We start from the raw sequence: 19,651 nt of genomic DNA, 5'->3' as shown, positions 1-19,651 counted from the left end.
ACGACGCACGGACGGTCGAGGCAAAAATCGCGCGATTTGTGCCCGTTTCAGTGTTTGTGCTCTTTTCCATTGTTCAGTTCAGTGCTCGGAGTGACGGTGACTCTCCTTCCGATTGGATTACCGATTACGGATTACGGATTACGGACACCCGAAGATGAATGGGACCGTCGGTTCCGATCCGGTTACAAGGTGAGTCGAGAAAGGAGAAAAACAAAACAGTGTTCGGAGCGAGAAGCGCCACGTCTGAGCCAACGCTGCGTGTGCGTCTGTTTTGTAAACAACTAAATAAGACAGATAAAATTGTGCGAGCCAGATAACGCACTCGAACAACCGAACACGCAATTAACGCTCTTCGATGCTCTGTACTCGGCCGAATTCCTTGACTCTCCAACTAAAACAACAACAACAACAACAACAACAGCATCGCAGTTACAAAACTGAAATTTATCTCAAAGTGAGAAAACAAAGAGTTTCACAACTCGTCCAGTCATCTTGTTGTTTTCCTTTCTCAATTTTACGGCCAGTATTTCACTTAATGGAACTGTAAATTCCTCAGGCGTTTCATCACTTCGAGCTGCATGAATAACTCCTGAAATGACTCAGAAACAATTACAGTAAATTGCAAAACGCAGGTAAACATTTGGAAAGAGTCTAAGAACATTCCGATCCCATCTTGGCGCAAAATGATCATCCCCTCTGAAACATCTAGAAAAATGTAACACAAGCGCCAGGTCATAAAAACCGAAGATTGGAACCCGAACAACTACCTGCCTTGCCTGCTCTTCACGTCGATTCGTTTTCGATGATGATTGAATGAAACGAGAGAGACGGAAGACCATAATAAATTGTTTACTTAAAAAGTGTTTAAAAGGTCAATCAACAATTAGAATATGTTGGGAGATAAGGCCACAATGTTTGGGTGGCACGACAAAAAAAGAATGGCAGAAGAGGAACAGTCAGTCAGTCAGTCAGTCGGTGGGTCCGCACCAATGCAGTAAACAACTGGTTTTGTTGTGTCAGTTTCGCAAACGTAAAAACCAGTATCGACGACATTTTTGTTTGTCCTGATACTAAAACTATTTATACGTCTCCGCTGTTAAATATTCATTAAGGAACGCCTCGAATTGTTAATTGCTGCGGGAATTAACCGCACAAATTTGATTATGCCAAATTTATGTCGTTCCGATAAAGTGTTATCCGAAAATTAAAGGAAGCGCATTACTTACTTTGTTTACATTTACACGATGTTCTACAAAAGATGCTCACCAAATATCAGAGTAACCTAACCTAACAAAAGTGGCCCAACTTTGATAATTTGCATAGTTCAAAATGAGTCCGCAATTGCGACGTGTGCGCAAATTATTCCTCTAAGTGATTTTAATTAATATTTGTTGATTGAATAACAACCGAAAATAATTTCCGAGTAGTGATAAATACTCAGAATAAGTAGTAATAATCAATATCACCAGTTTAAGATAAGAAATTTTTTCAATGAGTTTAAGTTTATCTGCGGATTTGCGTAAATAGTTGTCAATTGGAGTAACAAACAGTTATTTGGTTAATTCATTTAAGCAAAGTCTGCGCCATTGGTACTCACCGAATAAAACACTAATAATTCATCATTAACACTTATAAACTACAATTGTTTTTAATAACGATTTCTAGTTTCAATTGATTGGCTAAACAATTATTTAGAAAAACACAACACCGGCCGTCCGTTTTTATAAAAACAGTGGATAGGTTTTGAACTACTGCTCTCGCCATAGACGCACAAAAGGGAGAAAAAAGTTGTCTATCTCATTCGGTGTGTCGTCTAATGCAATTTTCCCGCCGGTGACTACGTGACTCCGGATCGTCAGAGACCGGCAGGGGGAAACGACCCCTAATTTTTCGGCCGCCTTTGTCTTTAAAATGTCTCCGAAACGAAAGAAAGTTGTTATGTTTATCTGGGTTAATACACATAACCTAACATTACGGTACGAATAAATGGTCATTAAATTTCGACACTCGTCTGAAAATTCCGGTTCCGCAATTTGTTTGCATTTCGAAGACAAACAACGTTTCTCGTTGGTTTTGTTCGTAAACAAACAGTTTTTCTAACATAACAACAACCACTGTAGTACTCGTATATTTGCTTGCACAATTAGTTAAAAGGGAACGATAAAGAAAGGACGAGTCAGTCCAGTTGAAAAGAGTGACTCCTTCAAAATAATCAATTACGAATTGGCCGATAATAAATAAAAATACGTTCTTATTTACATAAATTAATGTTTACAATTTAGTCGAGCTATAAATAACGTTAATCAAGTGCATTTGTTTTTCATGGCACTGAGATAATTCCACAGCCGGAGCGAGAATCGAATTTTAACCAAATGCAATTCGACATTGGGTACTTTCTAACGGATGTTTGTTTTTTGTTGCAGGACGAATCGAACCGTTGCGCCCAAGTAAGTACACATTGTCTCACACGAAACCGCAAAGCGAACGAGGGAATCCCAATTGTTGTTGTTGTTGTTGTTGTTAAGTAGACAAGATCGTGTGAATTAAACCGGAGGAAATCTTCGGTCGGTTTTGTGAAAGTGTGTGCGTGAGTTTCAGCAGGAATTTCATTCATGCCGGCCTTTTAATTGATTTCTTATCTGGTTGGTTCTTAATGAACCTCTCGCCGAATAATAGATGAATTTATGTGAAACTTATGAAAAACAGGAAAAACTGGTTGTGAGACATGTGAAGTGCGACTGATAGTTTATGTAATTTTTTACTCCCAATAAACGAATATCTGGCCTATTCGCTTTTCAATACAATTTTAAATATCCAGCTATTATTGTTCTGTGTCATTGGCGGGACACAGGATACGACCACGACCACGACGGTCCGAGTGGGTGGCCGACCCATATTTACTCTCTTTTCTCTCCTGCCTTAATTTTAACTTAAAATTCATTGTGGGGGAAACACCGCGTAACCACCTTCCGTTATCAACACGCACAAAAGACTTGACACAAATTTGATTAAACGTTTTATTTTTAGTCTGAGGATATTTATACTGTGACGGGCTAAAATCAGTCAATCCCCATAAAAAACAACGAAGCCGAAACGATATTGACGCGGATAAATCTTTTTCCTGACGGGAAAAAGAAAATCGTTTTATGCGAAGTAGAAAATTAAATCCGGGACCACGTAAACATTATTATACGTTGTGGTTTCCGCATGTTACAGTAATACGATAAAAACGTGAAAAAAAGTAGTTTGACCATTCAGATATTGAGGAAAATTAAAAAGACAATTTTATTGTTGTTAATGTGTTGGCTCTTGTCGCTTGTCGTGTCGTGTCGTGCGTTGTTTATTCCAAATCGTTATCTGTTAGTCTGTGATTAGAAAGATAATAGAAAATAATTTTATCGCCCACGAACGGTGTTCTTGCCACAGTGGCGTGCGAAATGTTTATCAACTGTATTCTACATCTAAAATATACACGAAACTTAGTTAAAAACTAATAATGATTTTTTGTTTACATATTTATCTTCTATATCCAACTTCACATCTAAATATATTTCTGTATTCAAATTCTCTCTTTTCAAATTACATTTATGTTTTTAGAATATATAACCTATTTCGGTAATATTGCAGAATCCGCGACTATAAAGAATATTTTTAACGCATGCATCAACTTATGCGATATAGTTGACAGATTTCACTTTTAATAAAATATGTAGAGATTATTATTATTAAAAATCTGTATATAATTTATTTTGTTTTTCATGTTATTAATTAATTTTTTCATTTACTCTATATTTCTTTGATAGTTTAATATCTAATTAAAATTTCATTATTAAATAAATTTAGAAAATATTTAATAATTAGGTAATTTATAAAGGAGAATAATTTTTATAAAAAATAAAAGTCAAATAAGTATATTAAAATAATACATCAACAAATTATTATATTTATATATTTTATAATAGAAAACAACATAATTAAAACAAAAACAAATCTACTCCAGTGGATATTGCATCTTTACGCAATTTAAAATGCTCATAAACATGACTTTTATATTTATTTCTCCATATAAATAAATAAATAAATAAATAAAATTTATTAATAAATTGGAAAAAAATTAAAAAAAAAATAAATACAATACGATTATCTATATAGATAAAATAAATTAAGATTGTACCTACCAAAAAATAATGGTAATAATAAATAAGTAATTTTTAGAAATACAACACCCAAATAATCTATAAAGTAAAATAACTTAAAAAATGACTATCAATAAATTAAAAATGATCTTAACAAAATAATTAAAATATAATGTTTTAAAAATGAAAATAGTAAATAAAATATATTAAAGCATACAAACACCACGAGAATATAACCTGTAATATAAAATATTTTAATTAATGAGCAGTAAAAAAAAAGAATATACTAAACAAAAAAAATTAATACACTATTTTAACAATAAACCCAAAACTTTTACAAAGAACAATTCGAATATTTTCACCGTTACAAAGCGGCAACACCGCACTGTAAACTGTTCAATGGGAAACCAGTACCTCACGACGCATGCGCTGAAAATGTCCCTTAAAGTCGCGGATTCTGCAAAATTACCTTAATTTCACATCCAAACATATCTCTATACATCACATTTCAGAATATATTTATATTTTCAGAATATATAATCTTTAAAATAATTATAATAATGGTAAAATGTTAATAATATTTTTTCTATTAATTAACTGATTAATCTTCAACACTCAAAACAGTCAAAATGCAATAAAGTTGAAGTTACACATGTACCACTTCTAAATAGTAAAATCCCCCAAAATTTACCAACGACAACACAAAGAGAAGTAAGATATTGTTGAATTTAAAAGGTGGCAGCGCCACAAGATGTCAGGTGCATCGAGACAACAACATTTGTTATTCCATTAGTGGCGTTTAAAGGCCGGAAACCTATTTAGTACCGAAAACAAAATAATCGCTCGCCTCGTCCTTGACTGACATAATTAGAAAGAAAATAAACGAACGTGCATCTGCAACTCATTGTTCTCGATGGAGTTTTGCAAAAACGGTTTTCACATCCGACTTTCTAGGCCGACACAGACCGATGGCTCCGTTCAACGGTTTACTTTGCCGCAACCGCTGCGTGTTGTTTACATCGGCACCACTTGCTCACATTTGGTGTTGTGTCCTGCATGGTACCATTGTTGGACCCTCCACTCATACAGAACTGGACACTTTTATTTATATTTTTGACAGCTTAATTAACTCTGCTTCGGACAAACAATTAGTTTACGTTCGAGACTAGAAAAAATTATCCTAAATATTTAAGTATTTTTGATGCGATGAAGACAAATTAAGAAACGTCTACAATAATATTTGGCAAACACACGAGAGAGTTGTATGTGTATAGAACTATCGAAATTTTTGATAAGCTTATCATAGAAAACAAAAGCAGACGATTGTTCTATGTTTGTAATAATTGAGCAAATCCAAACAAAAACAAACACAATGAAACAATGAGTGAGACGTAAAAACAAGATCCAGTCTTACACTTCGATTACAATCAATACAGTAAACTTTCTAATTAAATTGGTATTTTTCCTGTGACCTTTCGGTGCTGCTCAGTGTCGCACCACCACACCATTTAATTCATTTTTACGCCTGTTACCAACAACGTGAGAAACATCGAACCAAATAGAATACAGTTGCGGAGGACGTGTAACTACAGCGTAAGCCGCCTTATCACGGATTACCCATTAGTTACATTGTGCTCGTCTGGCGTACAAAGTGCGCAAACTATCCACTAAACCAGATTGTGATCACACAAAAGGGTTAACGACGACCCTTCGCACTCCTTGCTCGGATTTTTGGGGCATAATTCAGATCGATCGCTTTCCAGTGGAGTGTCCCACGAGGAAACCGGCCGACAAACAGTCTAGAGTCTAGAGTCTAGAGTCTAGACGCGAGCCGCCAGTCGGGCGCAAACTCCCGCCGATTTATTCGGGTCCGTCTCGAAGGAGACACCTGAAAACTGCATTCGACCCTTCGACCCTTCACACTGGTTGCCAGGAAACTCGACGGATCGATCCGATTCCAAATTGCAATTTGACGATTAACTGAACCCCCTCGTCACAATTTGAGAGGCGAAATTCGAACGATGATTGGCCGTAATTGCGTTGTTTACTCGACGTTACTGAGTTATTAGAAATTACGAACGCAAGACGGATCCGATTGGCGAATGGTCGAAACACTTCCGCATCGATTGGCTGTGACATTTCGATTTTTTACTGCGCTGCAGATTTGTCAGAGGTCAGGTTTTTAATTGGCTTATCCAGGGTCAGTGAAATGTTTACGTCTGCGGGAACGGGGCGTGGCCAGATATGCAAGACGAAAAACGAAACCGCACGACGGTGACGAAACGTTCCCCAAACTTACAAAACCCACACTTCTACTCGATTCGACTAATCTCATAAAAAACGAGCACAAATTATTAATTATTTTCCAACAACTAATCAGCTACTACAAATTTATGAAGAATAAGAAGATATTGATTTTAAATTTGTATAACAATCATGACTTGAACTGTGAATACACAATCAACTTTATTATTTTTAATGAACCACCCTGTATATTTTCAAATTTTACATCTAATTCTAAATATAATAGCTATAAAATGTTCTAAATCTAAATTCAATAGTTTTTGAGTTATTGTTTTGCAAAAATTTTTATAATTTAATTTGTGTGATAAAAATCAACTTTACAGTACTCAAAATTAAGTAATTTACGGATATTTTAGTTAGACCATACCTTTCATGCATATAATATTTAAAAACTCAAAAATATATTTAGTATTTCATTGAAAATAACAGAATTAGTATCACTTCCAGCGATATGAGATATTTGTACAAAACAAATTAGAAAAACATTTCAAGTTATAAATGATGATAAAATGAAATTTCAAACCGACACTTTTACCTCTTCATTATTAACCGAACTAGTAAAATAAATCATCATCATAACTAAATCTTCTTTGAAAAATCAAGTTCATTCGTGTGAAAGAATGATTAATACCATTTCGATTAATATTTCATGCAATATTAATAAATCAGTGAAATAACCAACAAATTCTTCACCTAATTTATTTTGTTTTACGGTAGAGACTTATCCAATTCACTTTCAAGATACTTTAATCTTTGTATTTTTCCCTTAAGATATATGAAATTTGATTCCTTTATGAAAGAATTTAATAAAACAAAAATTATTCCCACAAACAAAAGCACATGTATAGCAAGGAAATATCTTAATTTAAAATGTGGTTTGAAGAACTGAAGAAATTTCATCCACTTCTAAGTATTCTAAGAGATTAATTAAATTAAACACAAAGAGAGACATTTTCCAATCATTATAACAAAATTATTTTTAAAATATTTCATCTGTCTCTTAAATTTTAATAATTATTACAAAAATAGATTATTTACAGTCTACAAATCCATAAACAGACAAAATGTTTAATTGTAAGATAAAATATAATAGTGGTAATCATCCCAAACGTCTCAACAACACTTTTTCTCTTCACCACTCTCATTTACCTCATGCACCTAGAATAATTTCATATCAACGAGAAGTAATAAAAATAATAATAATAGGAATTTTCAGATCTCAAAAATACATACTGTAAAAATGAATGTCACCCAATAATTATAAACAGTTCATGCCAAGTTCTCAATAAACATAAATTATGTATGTAACTATTATTAGCACTATAAATAAATAAAAGTCACATATTTACATGTCCCACCCCATTAAAACTGAATCTTTTGTCTTAGTAAACTGTCTGAATATGTTGTAATTCATACACATGAACCTCCTTTTCTTCTTTCACTAACTACGCATAAACATCTCACATGAATAATTACGAAAAAACAAATCGAGTGGGATTTAAAACATGTTACAACTTATTGCAATAAATATTGTAATGCGCAATAACAACAAATGTAGTAATAGCTTTCGAACGAAAACTATTAATTATTTTATTAATTATAAAATCAAATCATTATCAATTTGTTGTTTAATTTCCGAATAAATCAATAAGCAAGCAAACACATTTTCATTTTTAATTGTCCAGATAAGGACAATTATAATGGTTGATTAATCGTTCCAGCTGACTAAAAGATGATACGAATATACTCGAAACGGGGACTGATGAATTTGTTTTGCATCTTCGCCCTGATCTTCGGAACTGTTGCCACCAGTGCAAAGGGGGACCAATCCTGCTTATCAATACCAAGTACAGTAGTTTCTCCCTTTTCCTTATACTCATACTTTTACTGACAGCCATTCGTTTTAGAGCCAGGCAAAAAATATGTCTACTACTCGGGATCGGTGCGTCCGATCACAATCGACGTGTCCAACAGAGTGTCGCACCAGCTCATCACGCACGTCTTCAAGATCTACTTGCAGGAAGTGGTCGGATACCAGAACATCACGTTGCAGGAGCACCAGGACTACTTCAATCTCACCGACGTCATGCACCGCCTCATCAACGAGAAAGAAAGGTACGTTGAGGTGACCGCCAGGGATGTGTGGGTAATTAATATGGATTCCCTCTTCAGTTCCGACCCTCCGAACACCCTGTTGAACCTGGAGGTATGGGTGCCGTCCGAGTTCGACACCAACAACGAGTACGCCAAGCACTTCATCAAGGAGTGCGGCAGCGTGACGTCGCCGGGCAGGTTCGGTTGGTTCGTGCCCGTCGAGTTTATCACACCCGTCAAGGAGTACTACGGCAACAAGTGGAACAAATCCTATCGCGAGGTCCACTACAGTATCTTTCAGCACGAGGACGTGGAGCATTTTGAAGTCGGCGACTCGGATCTTCGCCATCTCATCGACATGGCTCTCGACGACCCCGGGTGCGTATCTCGTTCGCCAAATTGTCGATCGTTTTGTTGGTTATTGTATCGTTTTCGTGCAGAGGCTGCAGAGACACGTTCTGCGAGAACAGCATGTACGTACCGAGACAGTGCACGAGCCAGACGTGCGCCCTGCTCCTCACCTCCGACTACAACACGACGAGCTTCGTGCGAAGCGACATTGACGAGCTGGGACTGCGTGTCAAAGTCATCTGGCTCGGCTCTCGCCTGCGGGACGCGACGGACTATCTCAGCAACAAATACAGGAAATTACGGAACTCCTCGAAGAGTCTGGTCATGTTGCATTGGGCGCCTTCGGACATCATCAAAGACGAGCGAAAGTATGTGAGCGTCAATTTCCATTACTGCGAGCTGTTCAGGTCGCAGGTGAAATCGCGATGCAAATACGAGATGCACAGGCTCGTCAAGTTCGCGTGGAGCAAAGTCGAGACGATTGCGGAGCCGCTCCACGACGCCCTTAAAGTTTTCAAACTGGACAACTACACGTAAGTCGTTGTTTATTTGAACATGTATTCAATAAATAGATGTGATGTCACAACGCAATTATGCATTTGATCTGTTAGAAATGTTTTCGATTACTCATCCTCGTTCGTGGTATTTTCAGCTCTCTGTTAACGGCCTACGAACAAAGCAGTTCAAAAGTCGTTTCAGAAGTCGCGTGCAACTGGTTAAGGAGCAATCCGACCTTATGGAATGTGACGTGGAAATTCCCCAACAGGCAAGACCACATTTCGATCGGCGGCATTTTTCCATTAAACGGCTCCTCTTACCAAGGAAGGGGGATTTTTAAAGCCGCCCACATGGCCACCCTGGCCGTCAATCGCAACAGCTCCATCTTGAGCGGCTACACTCTGGACCTGCTGGGCAACAACGGGGAATGCAAGGCGGAAAGCGTGATGAAACACTTCATCGACACGGTCGTCGACAGCTTCAACAACAGAAAAGTCGTCGGGGTGCTGGGACCGGCGTGTTCGGATACTGTCGAACCTTTGGCCGGCGTTTCCCGCCACTATCACATGCTGGTGATCTCGTACAGCGCCGAAGGGGCTTCTTTCTCGAATCGCGACAAGTATCCGTACTTTTTTCGAACCATCGGGGAGAACCAGCATTACAATCACGTCTATCTGAAGCTGATGCAAACGTTCAATTGGAAAAGGGTGGCCGCATTGACGGAGGACGGCCAAAAATACACCGAATATTTGAGTTCCATGGGGGATCTGTTGGAGAAGGAGAACATCACCTTTATCACCAACAAGAAGTTTCCTAGAGAACGAGAAAACGACGGAATGACCAGGGTATAGTTTTCAATTTTTATTGTTATTCCTGTAATTGTTATTTAACAAATAATCGTCAACAATATTTTTTATTAATTGATTAGACTTTGGTTAGTTTTACACACCGACTGACTATCGAAGTATCGCCTCGAAATGGTGCATTTCAAATTAGTATCATTAATGAAAATCGCCTGTACAAACCGACTAGAAAAACAAATTAAGATACAGTGTATACGTAATTTAGTCGACGGACAGACAAAGTCGTTCGCTATAAATAACCACTCCGACCGGCACTTTAATCTAGTTTTATGTGTTTAATAATACAACGACGATGTGACGATTTCATGTCCGAAACACATACTAAAATAATGTTTGTGCATTGTTCCCATTGTATTTCGTTGCTTTTCCAGTATTTACAAGATCTAAAGAGCAAGTCGGCGAAGATCATAATCGCCGATGTAGTGGAAAGCGTCGCCAGGAGTGTAATGTGCGAAGCCTTGAATCTACAGATGACCGCCGAAGATGGTTACGTATGGTTCCTCCCTAAATGGCTAGATAAAGAGTGGTACGACACAGACAGTTTCAATCACAGGAACAACGAAACCGTCAACTGTACCACCGATCAAATGATTAGAGTAAGGACTGCCTATTCAATAATTACAATACGAGTATTTATCATTATTCGTTTTCGTTTGTTTATTAGTCAGCCAAAGGATATTTGTCGATGACACATGCCTACTTTGCTCCGGATGACAGCGTAATGCAGGAAAACAAAACCGTCAAAGAATGGAGGAGAGACTATTACAACTTTTTAAAATCCAGTGAGTGTGCAATTCCGCTTGATAATCTGCTTAATTATGTATATTGTAAAGATGACATAACGGTTAATATTTCCTGTCTGCGAACATAGATAAAAACGGTACGAAAAGCTTAACAATCCAACCGTCGGACTACGCAGGATTTGCCTACGATGCAGTGTGGACTTACGCCCTCGCCCTTGACAAACTAGTCAATACCAATCCAGAAGCTTTACTGGACTTACACTCGGAAAGAACAACCCGGTAATAGAAACAAGCAAGCAAGCCAACATTCTTCAAATCGGACAGATTCATTAATTGAAAATTCTATTACAGCATGCTGGTGAAAGAGATCGAAAGAACAGACTTCCACGGCGTGTCCGGCAGGATCAAGTTTCGCGGCGGTCCGTCCCGCTTCTCCATCATCGAGATTTACCAGTGGCGCGGCGTCAACCAGTCAATCCACGTGGCCAACTTCCATCCGAATCTGACGGACGATCGACCGGAGGTGCTGGGCGGCAACCTAACCTTCCTCAAGGAAATCCAGTGGTTCACCAAAGATGGAAATGCGCCGGACGACGGTACGCAACCGCCCCCCGTTTGCATCGTCGACTCGGTCGCGCGATTCTTCAACGTCGAGTGCACGCACGCGTTGATCATATTGAACGTGATCATCGCCGTGATCGGTATTGTGTTCATAATATTGGTGATCAAGTGCATCAAGAACAATTACGAGGAGAAGATTGCCGTAAAGAATACGTACATCGAAAAACTGGAGAACGACAACAAGAAGTTTGGGTTTCCGTTCAGCGATCTGGAGATTTGGGAGATTGCACGCGAGAATGTTGTCATTAATCGTAAGATTGGCGAAGGAGCCTTCGGAACCGTGTACGGTGGTGAAGCTGATTTGGGCGCGAAAGGGGTAAATGTCTTGGCACCATCCCCCTCTGCTTTCTATTCATTTGTTCGTTTGTTTTCAGGGTTGGAAGCCGGTCGCAGTTAAAACGTTAAAGCCCAACGCTACGTGCGAAGAAAAATTGGAATTTTTATCTGAAGCAGACTTAATGAAACGTTTCGACCATCCCAACATAATAAAACTGGTGGGTGTGTGTACGCAAAAGGACCCGGTGTATAATATTATGGAGTTCATGCTTTACGGCGACTTGAAAACCTTTTTGTTGTCTCGTCGTCATCTCGCTCACACCGAAAACGACGAAGTGTCACCGAAGAGATTAACCGACATGGCTTTGGACGTGGCGAGAGGTTTGAGTTATTTGGCTGAGCTGAAATACACGCATCGAGATTTAGCCTCCAGAAATTGTCTCGTTAACGGTAAACTCGTCGTTAAAATAGGTGACTTTGGTATGACACGGCAAGTTGAATGCAGCGAGTCCTACTACAGGTATTTTAAACTGTTGTACTCCTATCAAGTCTCCGTATTACATTTTGTTTAACTTTCGCAGATTTAATAGAAAGGGAATGTTGCCCGTTCGATGGATGGCGCCCGAAAGCGTAATGACGGGAAGGTTCTATTTGGCTTCGGATGTTTGGAGTTACGGCGTTTTGCTGTACGAAATGATCACATTCGGTGGCTTCCCGTATCAGGGCATGGACAACAACAGGGTATTGGATTACATTAGGAACGGCGGTACTCCCAAATATCCTGTCAAAGTCAACGACGACCTGTAAGTGCTCCGAATTTTTTAGTTTGCGTTATCTAATGTGCTATAATTGTGTTTTACCAGTAAAAAGTTAATGGAAGATTGCTGGAAGAAAGACAGCGACGACCGGATACGAGCCAGTCAAATCGTGGAGTACCTGGCAACTAGACCAACACTGTTAGTTCCCTGTTTGGAAGATCCACCTCAAATGGACCTGTCAAATCAGATGAACCAGGAAATCGACATGTCGGACATGCCAGAATTCAAGCGGACATCCACCAATAGGGTACGTGATTATTTCGAATTAGAACGACAGTACAGTATTAGAGGTTTGTTTGGCTAAGATCGTTGGCGAGAGTCAAAATTCTTGTTTGTTTTGTATGCACTGTCAGGAAATGTGTGAAGACAACGTCCGATTTTTGCAGTGGTAAGTGAGTTTGATTAAATGTTTAAGCCGAGTGCTTGTTTCGCTTCCGCATCTCGCATCACGCCTCCCCTTAGATAAATTAGCCAAACGTACTTTAACCGGCATCAAAGCTATCGGCGAACAAGTGCATAACTTCCTGCGATGCGTTTTGCAGGTATCTCAGAACGGCGTTGCCCGAATTCCCCCAATAAGGCCGACAGCGGTTCGACAGCAATCGATAGGCGGAGTGACGGACAGTGGCATAAGCATCCCCATGGACATCAGCTGTCCTAAGGAACCGCTCCTGGGTCCCTCGAGGTCGACATCGAGTCTCTTGAACCTGGGCAAATACGTAACTATACACTCGAGGAGGGAAGATTCTGGCTGTCAAGCGGAAGAGGACGACTACATCGCGACCACATCGAACGGTCACGTCATTACAAAAGTGTGAGCTCGCCGAATTGTCGGCCCGGGTCGATTCGAAACTGCGCTCTGACGATCTCAGGTATAGCCAAGTGAAAGATGACCAAATGACCAATCTTGCCGACCATTGCTTCAATAAATAATCTTCGACAGTATTCGAGCGGTTTCGTGAAGACTCAATTCGGTCCCTGATTCATGCATTCCAAGTGCAGTTTCCGAGACGTGTTTTAGGAAAAATTATGGAAATGTATGCAAGCCATTTTGTAATGAACCAAAAAACGAATACCAAATATATGACTTAGTCCGAGTTTAGATTCCCTAGCCGATTATACTCATTGTGTCACTTCTTTAATGGGAATCAAAGACTAATTAATACTTTAGTTAATTAGATAATACAGAGTAGGTGCAATTTGAATTTTTATACATTTTTCTAATTTCACTGCCAACTCTGATTAGTGTAATTTTACATCTGACAATCAGCTTTATGTGTTTATTGTTGATTTTGTAAAAACAAAAAAAAAAATGTTAACGATATATTTGGTTAAAAGTATTAAGTTATTAAAGTTGGATATTATTTTTTTATAGTAAAAAATGCTTTAAATTTGTGTCCTAATTTTTATATAATTATATTAAGTAGACAGTATATAATATGTTTCCATAATTTTTGATCTAGTCATTTAATTCATGTAGCTAGTATTAAGTAATTTATTTGTCCTAAACATATGGGGCAGTGTTTGTTTATTTTTAATTTCTAGACAACGCTTTAATGCATTAAGACGAGAATATATCATCCGAGTGCTTTAATTATGTTATTGTTAATTGTGCAAATTGCTTTGTTTATATTTGCTATCGATCATTAATTACATTTCAAATATAATTACAAGAGTAACTGCAACGCAACAACACATTTTTCTACAGGTTTTATACTCTCATCTGTTTAATTCACGTAATGTAAATTAATTGCGCAATGGTTGACTGAAAACAAAACTATGTATATAATTATTTTCCGTACTTTTATACATTTTTATACAACTTTTTAATTTGCTCAAATTGCACCAATGTAAGGTCGCATTTGCCTGCGAATTTATTGTTACATCACATGATCATACAGAAATGCTGATGTTACTTTAAACATATATAATATACAAATAATTGTAATTAAAAGCACTTCTGTTGGCCTCAAAACCATGACTTAAGTTCCTTTAGAAAGTATAATTATTGTAAAAGAATCGAGACGTTACGCATCGAATTCATATTTTTCTTTTTTTTATAATGTATGTGTGTAAATATTGAAGAAAGTGACTGTACAATTCTTGATTGAATGCACAGTAGTGTATTAAATTCATAAAGACTTTGTAATTGTAATGAAATTATTTTCGTATTGACTGATGTGTTAACCTTGCAGTGGTCGCCCATTTGTCTTACATTTAAATCGGTTGTTAATTTCGATTAAGAAATATATTGATTATTAATCGTATATAATATACATATGTAATTTTTATTAGGTATTTATATTATTTGCTTAAACTAACAAACTGACGCGAGTACTAAAGTCTCAGCAAGATATAACGCTACTACTGAAAGGTTAATGAAAACACCTATCCTACCTTTATATGTCGAACAGAGGGAACACTAGCTAATGTATATAATTGTAAAATAAATCGTAGTGTTCGTCTAAAGACTGTGTATGGAAGAATGTGGAGATTTGATTGTGAATTGTATGTAAACATATTTAATAATTTTGTACCTGATCTAGATTTGTAAATAACGATACAAAAACAATATGCAGTATATTGGTTTTTGTAATCAAATACGTTGGTATTTACTATTCGTCCATTTGGAAATATTTATTTTTAAAAGTCAATAAAACTATTGTTAATAATTATGTTTTATTATTTATATGCATAAAATTAGTCAAAATATATAATTATTGCCATCTCTTTTGAGGGACTATGTAAATAAAATGCACTATCATCATCCTCTTCATGTAATTTATGGGGCATAAATGTTTAAATTCACATTATTTAAACACATTTGTCACCAATATCGTGAATATCATTCACGTTGTAGACCTATTATAGTTGTGCCAGTTCGTTTATGAATCCCGGATTTATGATACTAGGCCGCGTTTTACAATAAATTATATAATAAATAATATAGGTTGGTAATTATGAATAAGAATAATGTCGATAATTAATAAACACGAAATTTTCACGATTCCTCTGAATATCTACCTACCCAAGTTGCAAAATTACTAAAGTCTGAATTATCCATCCGTTAATTTAATGAAAAAAAAACATATGATTACTTTAAAAACTTACAATTTGTCTCAGCCCACAATAAATTAAAACGATATTTATGATATGCGAATTAATCCAACCCACATTGCTGCCAACTCTACACAATAAAATTCAGGATGACCATAATAATATAGTTGTATAAAATGCTTGAAATAGTCTGTGGGAGAAATGTTTTGAGTATTTCAAATGAATTTGAAATATAACACAATTTAAAAGTATATATATATATATTTATATTTTATGCAAAAGTAATATTTATTTTACATACAACATAATAATAAACTATCTAAAATCATTTATAAGTACCACTAAGTATTTAAAAATAAAATCAGTCATAAGTGTTGTACATTTATAAAAGTAAATGCAACATATTATTTCAACCATGGAACGGTAAAATCCTCTATTGTTAAGTAAAAGAGCATGCACTAAACAAATGAAAATCGTGAAATTAAACGTAGAGCATGTATACGTGAATTCTATTAACCTAATATTAACGTTATCTTAAATAAACATATTCATATAATAGCTACCTTTAACAATATGTAATACAAAGATTGTCTGTCCATTAGAGTGTTCAACAAAATCCTGCATCACACAAAAATCAACCCTAAACAATAAAAATGTCACGATACAATTTTCTTTGGCTTCGTTTTTGTAATAAATAATACTATAACTTACAAACTAAAATTCTAAAATTAGTGATGTCCACCAATATGTTACAACCAAAAAGGCAGTGTTCAACTAGTGCTTGTGCATCCCGAAAAATACAGTGCTTTCTTACAACAATATTCTTAACAACAATCATCAATCACTTGAATGGGGGAAGACTTGATGAGGAAATTAAAAATTAAAATTTGTACTGCAACTTATCTTTGTGTATATTTAAAAACTTATTCTATACCTTACGTGTCGAATTCGATGCATAAGCTTATTGCAAATCAAATAATCAGTCTCACAAACAGAGAAAGAGAGAGGGAGATGCATAATCACTTTATTCAATTGTAACCAAATCTGGATATGCATTATAAGTGAACGAACATTTTCGTTTTGGATTACGAATACGAATATAAATTGGTATAACTGGCTAAACACTAGTGGTGGTGGTGATATTTATGATGCTTAAAACCACCAGTCAATATGACTAAAATCACGTTTAAAAATGTCACCTTCAGGACATTACCTAATTATAAATCGTCGCAAACTAGTTTTATGTTTAGAAGGTCGAATGCGAACTGAACTATTGCACCTATATTAATCCCTTCTTCTCATATAACACTCATTCCGTGCAAATGTGTAAGAGAATTTTGAAATTTCCTTACAAATTTGCACCGAATGACTGTAATAATCTTCGATATGTCGATAAAAATCCATCCATCAACATAAAACGGCGTCGCGACTTTTGAGCTTGACGTTCAGTCCTCCGACGACTGCGTCGGATCATCCAGCCTGTCCCAATCGAATTCGGTGACCCCGCTTCGTCCCACAACTTCGCCCAAATGTTTAAATCTTTTGTCGAAATCGGCATCTCTGGCTTTCAACTTTTCGAACCTCTCCATCAGAAGTCGCTTCGCAAACTCGTACAGTTCCACGTCGAGACTGTTCAGTTGCGAGATTTTCTCTTGCTGACGCTTCGTCAACGTAGGCATCGTCGAACTGGAGACGGTGGCATTGTTTTGTTCGAAAGGCACGAGGAAACGCAAGTTGAACGTCTCTTCGAATATGTACTGGGATATTTTCTGGTACTCGGTCAGGCCGAAGAAGGCCATCGACTGCAGATTTTTTTTGGCGGACGCCAGCATTATTCGATCTCTGTCCGCTGCCGACATGTATTTTTTATTGTAACAACCTGAAATTAAAATTTTGATAATCATTCAATCATTTGTAACGGAACCTGTTTATCTACTTTTTTGCCTTTAAAGAATCAACAAAATTAACGTTACACTGATGTAACAATACCAGACAAATTAAGGTCGATCGGAAGGGAATGATTGTTCCAATTCTAAACTATTTTTAGATGTCGATAATCGATGCTCTTTCATCATTTACGCAACATTTTCACAAATCAAACTTACGAAGATTCTTTGATTGTTTTTCTTTTAGATGTTTGTTTATTATTCTTCGCATAACCGCATCTAATTAGTATTCAAAGTAAAGCGCAAGAATCGTTGTAATTTTATAAACCCATCGAAAAAAATGAATTATTCAATATGCAGGTATTTCAGACGTTTCGTTTTTTAAATGTATACACTCTTATCGTGAATTTAATTGAATATAAAAAATCATTTAAAATAGTTAAAATAAAATTTATAGATATGGTTCACTGGGACGAACGGCTTATTGTGATTTATTTTACGATTAGTCAATTAGTTACAATCAATTGGAAGCTAAATAATCAACGTACCAACTAATTCGAGGTCGGCCAGCATTCTAGTTTGGCGATTCGCAGCCAAATTTGAGTCGCAATCGATGAATTCGTCCAATTCGACCGCCTCCCACGTCAGCCCTCGATAGCAGGGTGGAATTTCTTCGTCGGTCGCATCTCTCCCGTTACAATAATGTCGCGAACCCTTCCATGTGGCTCCCCTTTGTACGTGTCTGAATTCGGATAAGTATCTGGCGATCGGGTCGCGTAACAGCGTAATATAAAAATATCGTCTCTTGAACGAACCCTCCGCTTCGTCCAGCTTCTCGTCCACACAACTGGTTAGCTCGGTCCAGTCGGCATGCAGGCCGCATTTCCAGCCTGTCGTGTAACGACTGAACAGCCAGCTCTGGTTCGAGTGGGGCCGGAAGCAGTAGCAGCGCTTCCGCGACAACGGACACGTGCACGGACGTTTCAGGTCCAAATCGTGGACTAAATGCTTGCCGAAAGAGGTGCCGCCAGTCTTCTGCATGTGCAAGAAGACCATCACATCGTGCGAGTCCATGTCGAAGGCGAAGTCGTCGTTGAGCATGTCATCATAGCTCAGGCCCACTTTTGTGTGCGTCAAGCCCAGCGGTTTACCCAAATTGTCGTCGCTGACGAGGGGAAATTCTCTCGTGTTCAATGCGCGCACCTTAAACAAAATATACGTTTTGATTCCATTGTTTCAATTAGTATCTAACCGACAATTATGTATAAAACATTGGTTTCAATTTATCATAATGTTCATACAATTAAGAATGGTATGAACTGAGTATAGTTATGTTTATTATACCTTATCACTTTGATATGTTTTTATAATGATTAATAGATTGCGCACATGAAACATTTAATAAATTAAATTTTCGCAAGCACTTTTTATTTTTAACATATATACAATTCGAACGATGAGGAAACTTACTTTATCCGGGGAATAATATCCAAAGACGACGATTCCAAACACTGCAAGGAAAAAACAGACCAGGCAGATTTTCCTAAGCCAAGAGTATTTGGGCTCCATTTGCCTGATCTCAGTACCATTAGGCAGGAGTAAAGTTATATCACTGTCGATCACTTGCACTGAAACGTTTTTCGACTTCTTCATCATTCACTCCATGAGGATCAAGGTAGTTGATGTTTAACTAATAAAACTTTATCGTGTTACTTCTCCGTTGTTTACAACAAACATCACCAGGCCGTTTGACGGAATGACGGACGGCACTGAGTGACAGCCAGTGCTGTTGTCAGGGATGCCAACTGTAAAATGTTCTTGTTCCGCATGTTTTATTTATTTACTTAATCTGTCAAATTTTTTCAAAATTAATAAAATAAATAAATTATCCTACAGTGTTTTAAATTCTAGTGGTAAAAATAAACTTAACTAAAATACTAAATATGTTTTAACATAACATACATTTTGTATAACGTTTATTTTTTATTGTCAAAGAGCATATGT

General features: G+C 37.0%; 2 protein-coding genes across 3 annotated transcripts; one reads left to right on the top strand and one right to left on the bottom strand.

Moving 5' to 3' along the window:
* On the top strand, positions 1-15,777 carry LOC109594180 (atrial natriuretic peptide receptor 1-like). Of its 2 annotated transcripts, XM_020009375.2 has the most exons (15): positions 1-189; positions 2,424-2,447; positions 8,162-8,287; positions 8,348-8,555; positions 8,613-8,912; positions 8,975-9,418; positions 9,538-10,228; positions 10,618-10,842; positions 10,911-11,028; positions 11,118-11,268; positions 11,341-11,926; positions 11,985-12,406; positions 12,468-12,689; positions 12,750-12,951; positions 13,247-15,777. In XM_020009375.2, exons 3-15 carry the CDS (start codon positions 8,173-8,175, stop codon positions 13,520-13,522), a joined length of 3,960 nt encoding a protein of 1,319 aa, XP_019864934.1. In that variant the 5' UTR covers positions 1-189; positions 2,424-2,447; positions 8,162-8,172; the 3' UTR covers positions 13,523-15,777. The 2 variants fall into 2 exon arrangements, with proteins under 2 accessions (XP_019864934.1, XP_049822633.1); XM_049966676.1 differs by lacking the exon at positions 2,424-2,447.
* A 233-nt stretch (positions 15,778-16,010) lies between these two features.
* LOC109594159 (heparan-sulfate 6-O-sulfotransferase 2) lies at positions 16,011-19,438 on the bottom strand. The gene is made up of 3 exons (XM_020009349.2): positions 19,118-19,438; positions 18,196-18,850; positions 16,011-17,640 (listed from the first exon to the last, which is right to left on the bottom strand). The coding sequence occupies exons 1-3, from the start codon at positions 19,301-19,303 to the stop codon at positions 17,207-17,209; spliced, it is 1,275 nt and encodes a 424-aa protein (XP_019864908.1). The 5' UTR covers positions 19,304-19,438; the 3' UTR covers positions 16,011-17,206.
* Positions 19,439-19,651: the final 213 nt, after the last annotated feature.

The sequence above is a fragment of the Aethina tumida genome, chromosome 4, assembly GCF_024364675.1.
Source record: "Aethina tumida isolate Nest 87 chromosome 4, icAetTumi1.1, whole genome shotgun sequence".
Taxonomy (NCBI): Eukaryota; Metazoa; Arthropoda; class Insecta; order Coleoptera; family Nitidulidae; genus Aethina; species Aethina tumida.
Note: the sequence above shows the minus strand (reverse complement) of the source record. Positions and strands in the feature narration are given on the sequence as shown.

Bases quoted from the DNA above. Each gene is read 5' to 3' on its own strand.
- LOC109594180 (XM_049966676.1), top strand. From the start codon at position 8,173: ATGATACGAATATACTCGAAACGGGGACTGATGAATTTGTTTTGCATC. The intron at 10,229-10,617 runs GTATAGTTTTCA...TTGCTTTTCCAG, and splicing joins AAAACGACGGAATGACCAGG to TATTTACAAGATCTAAAGAG. The intron at 11,927-11,984 runs GTAAATGTCTTG...GTTTGTTTTCAG, and splicing joins CTGATTTGGGCGCGAAAGGG to GGTTGGAAGCCGGTCGCAGT.
- LOC109594159 (XM_020009349.2), bottom strand. From the start codon at position 19,303: ATGATGAAGAAGTCGAAAAACGTTTCAGTGCAAGTGATCGACAGTGAT. The intron at 18,851-19,117 runs GTAAGTTTCCTC...ATTTTGTTTAAG, and splicing joins GATATTATTCCCCGGATAAA to GTGCGCGCATTGAACACGAG. The intron at 17,641-18,195 runs GTACGTTGATTA...TTTTAATTTCAG, and splicing joins GGCCGACCTCGAATTAGTTG to GTTGTTACAATAAAAAATAC.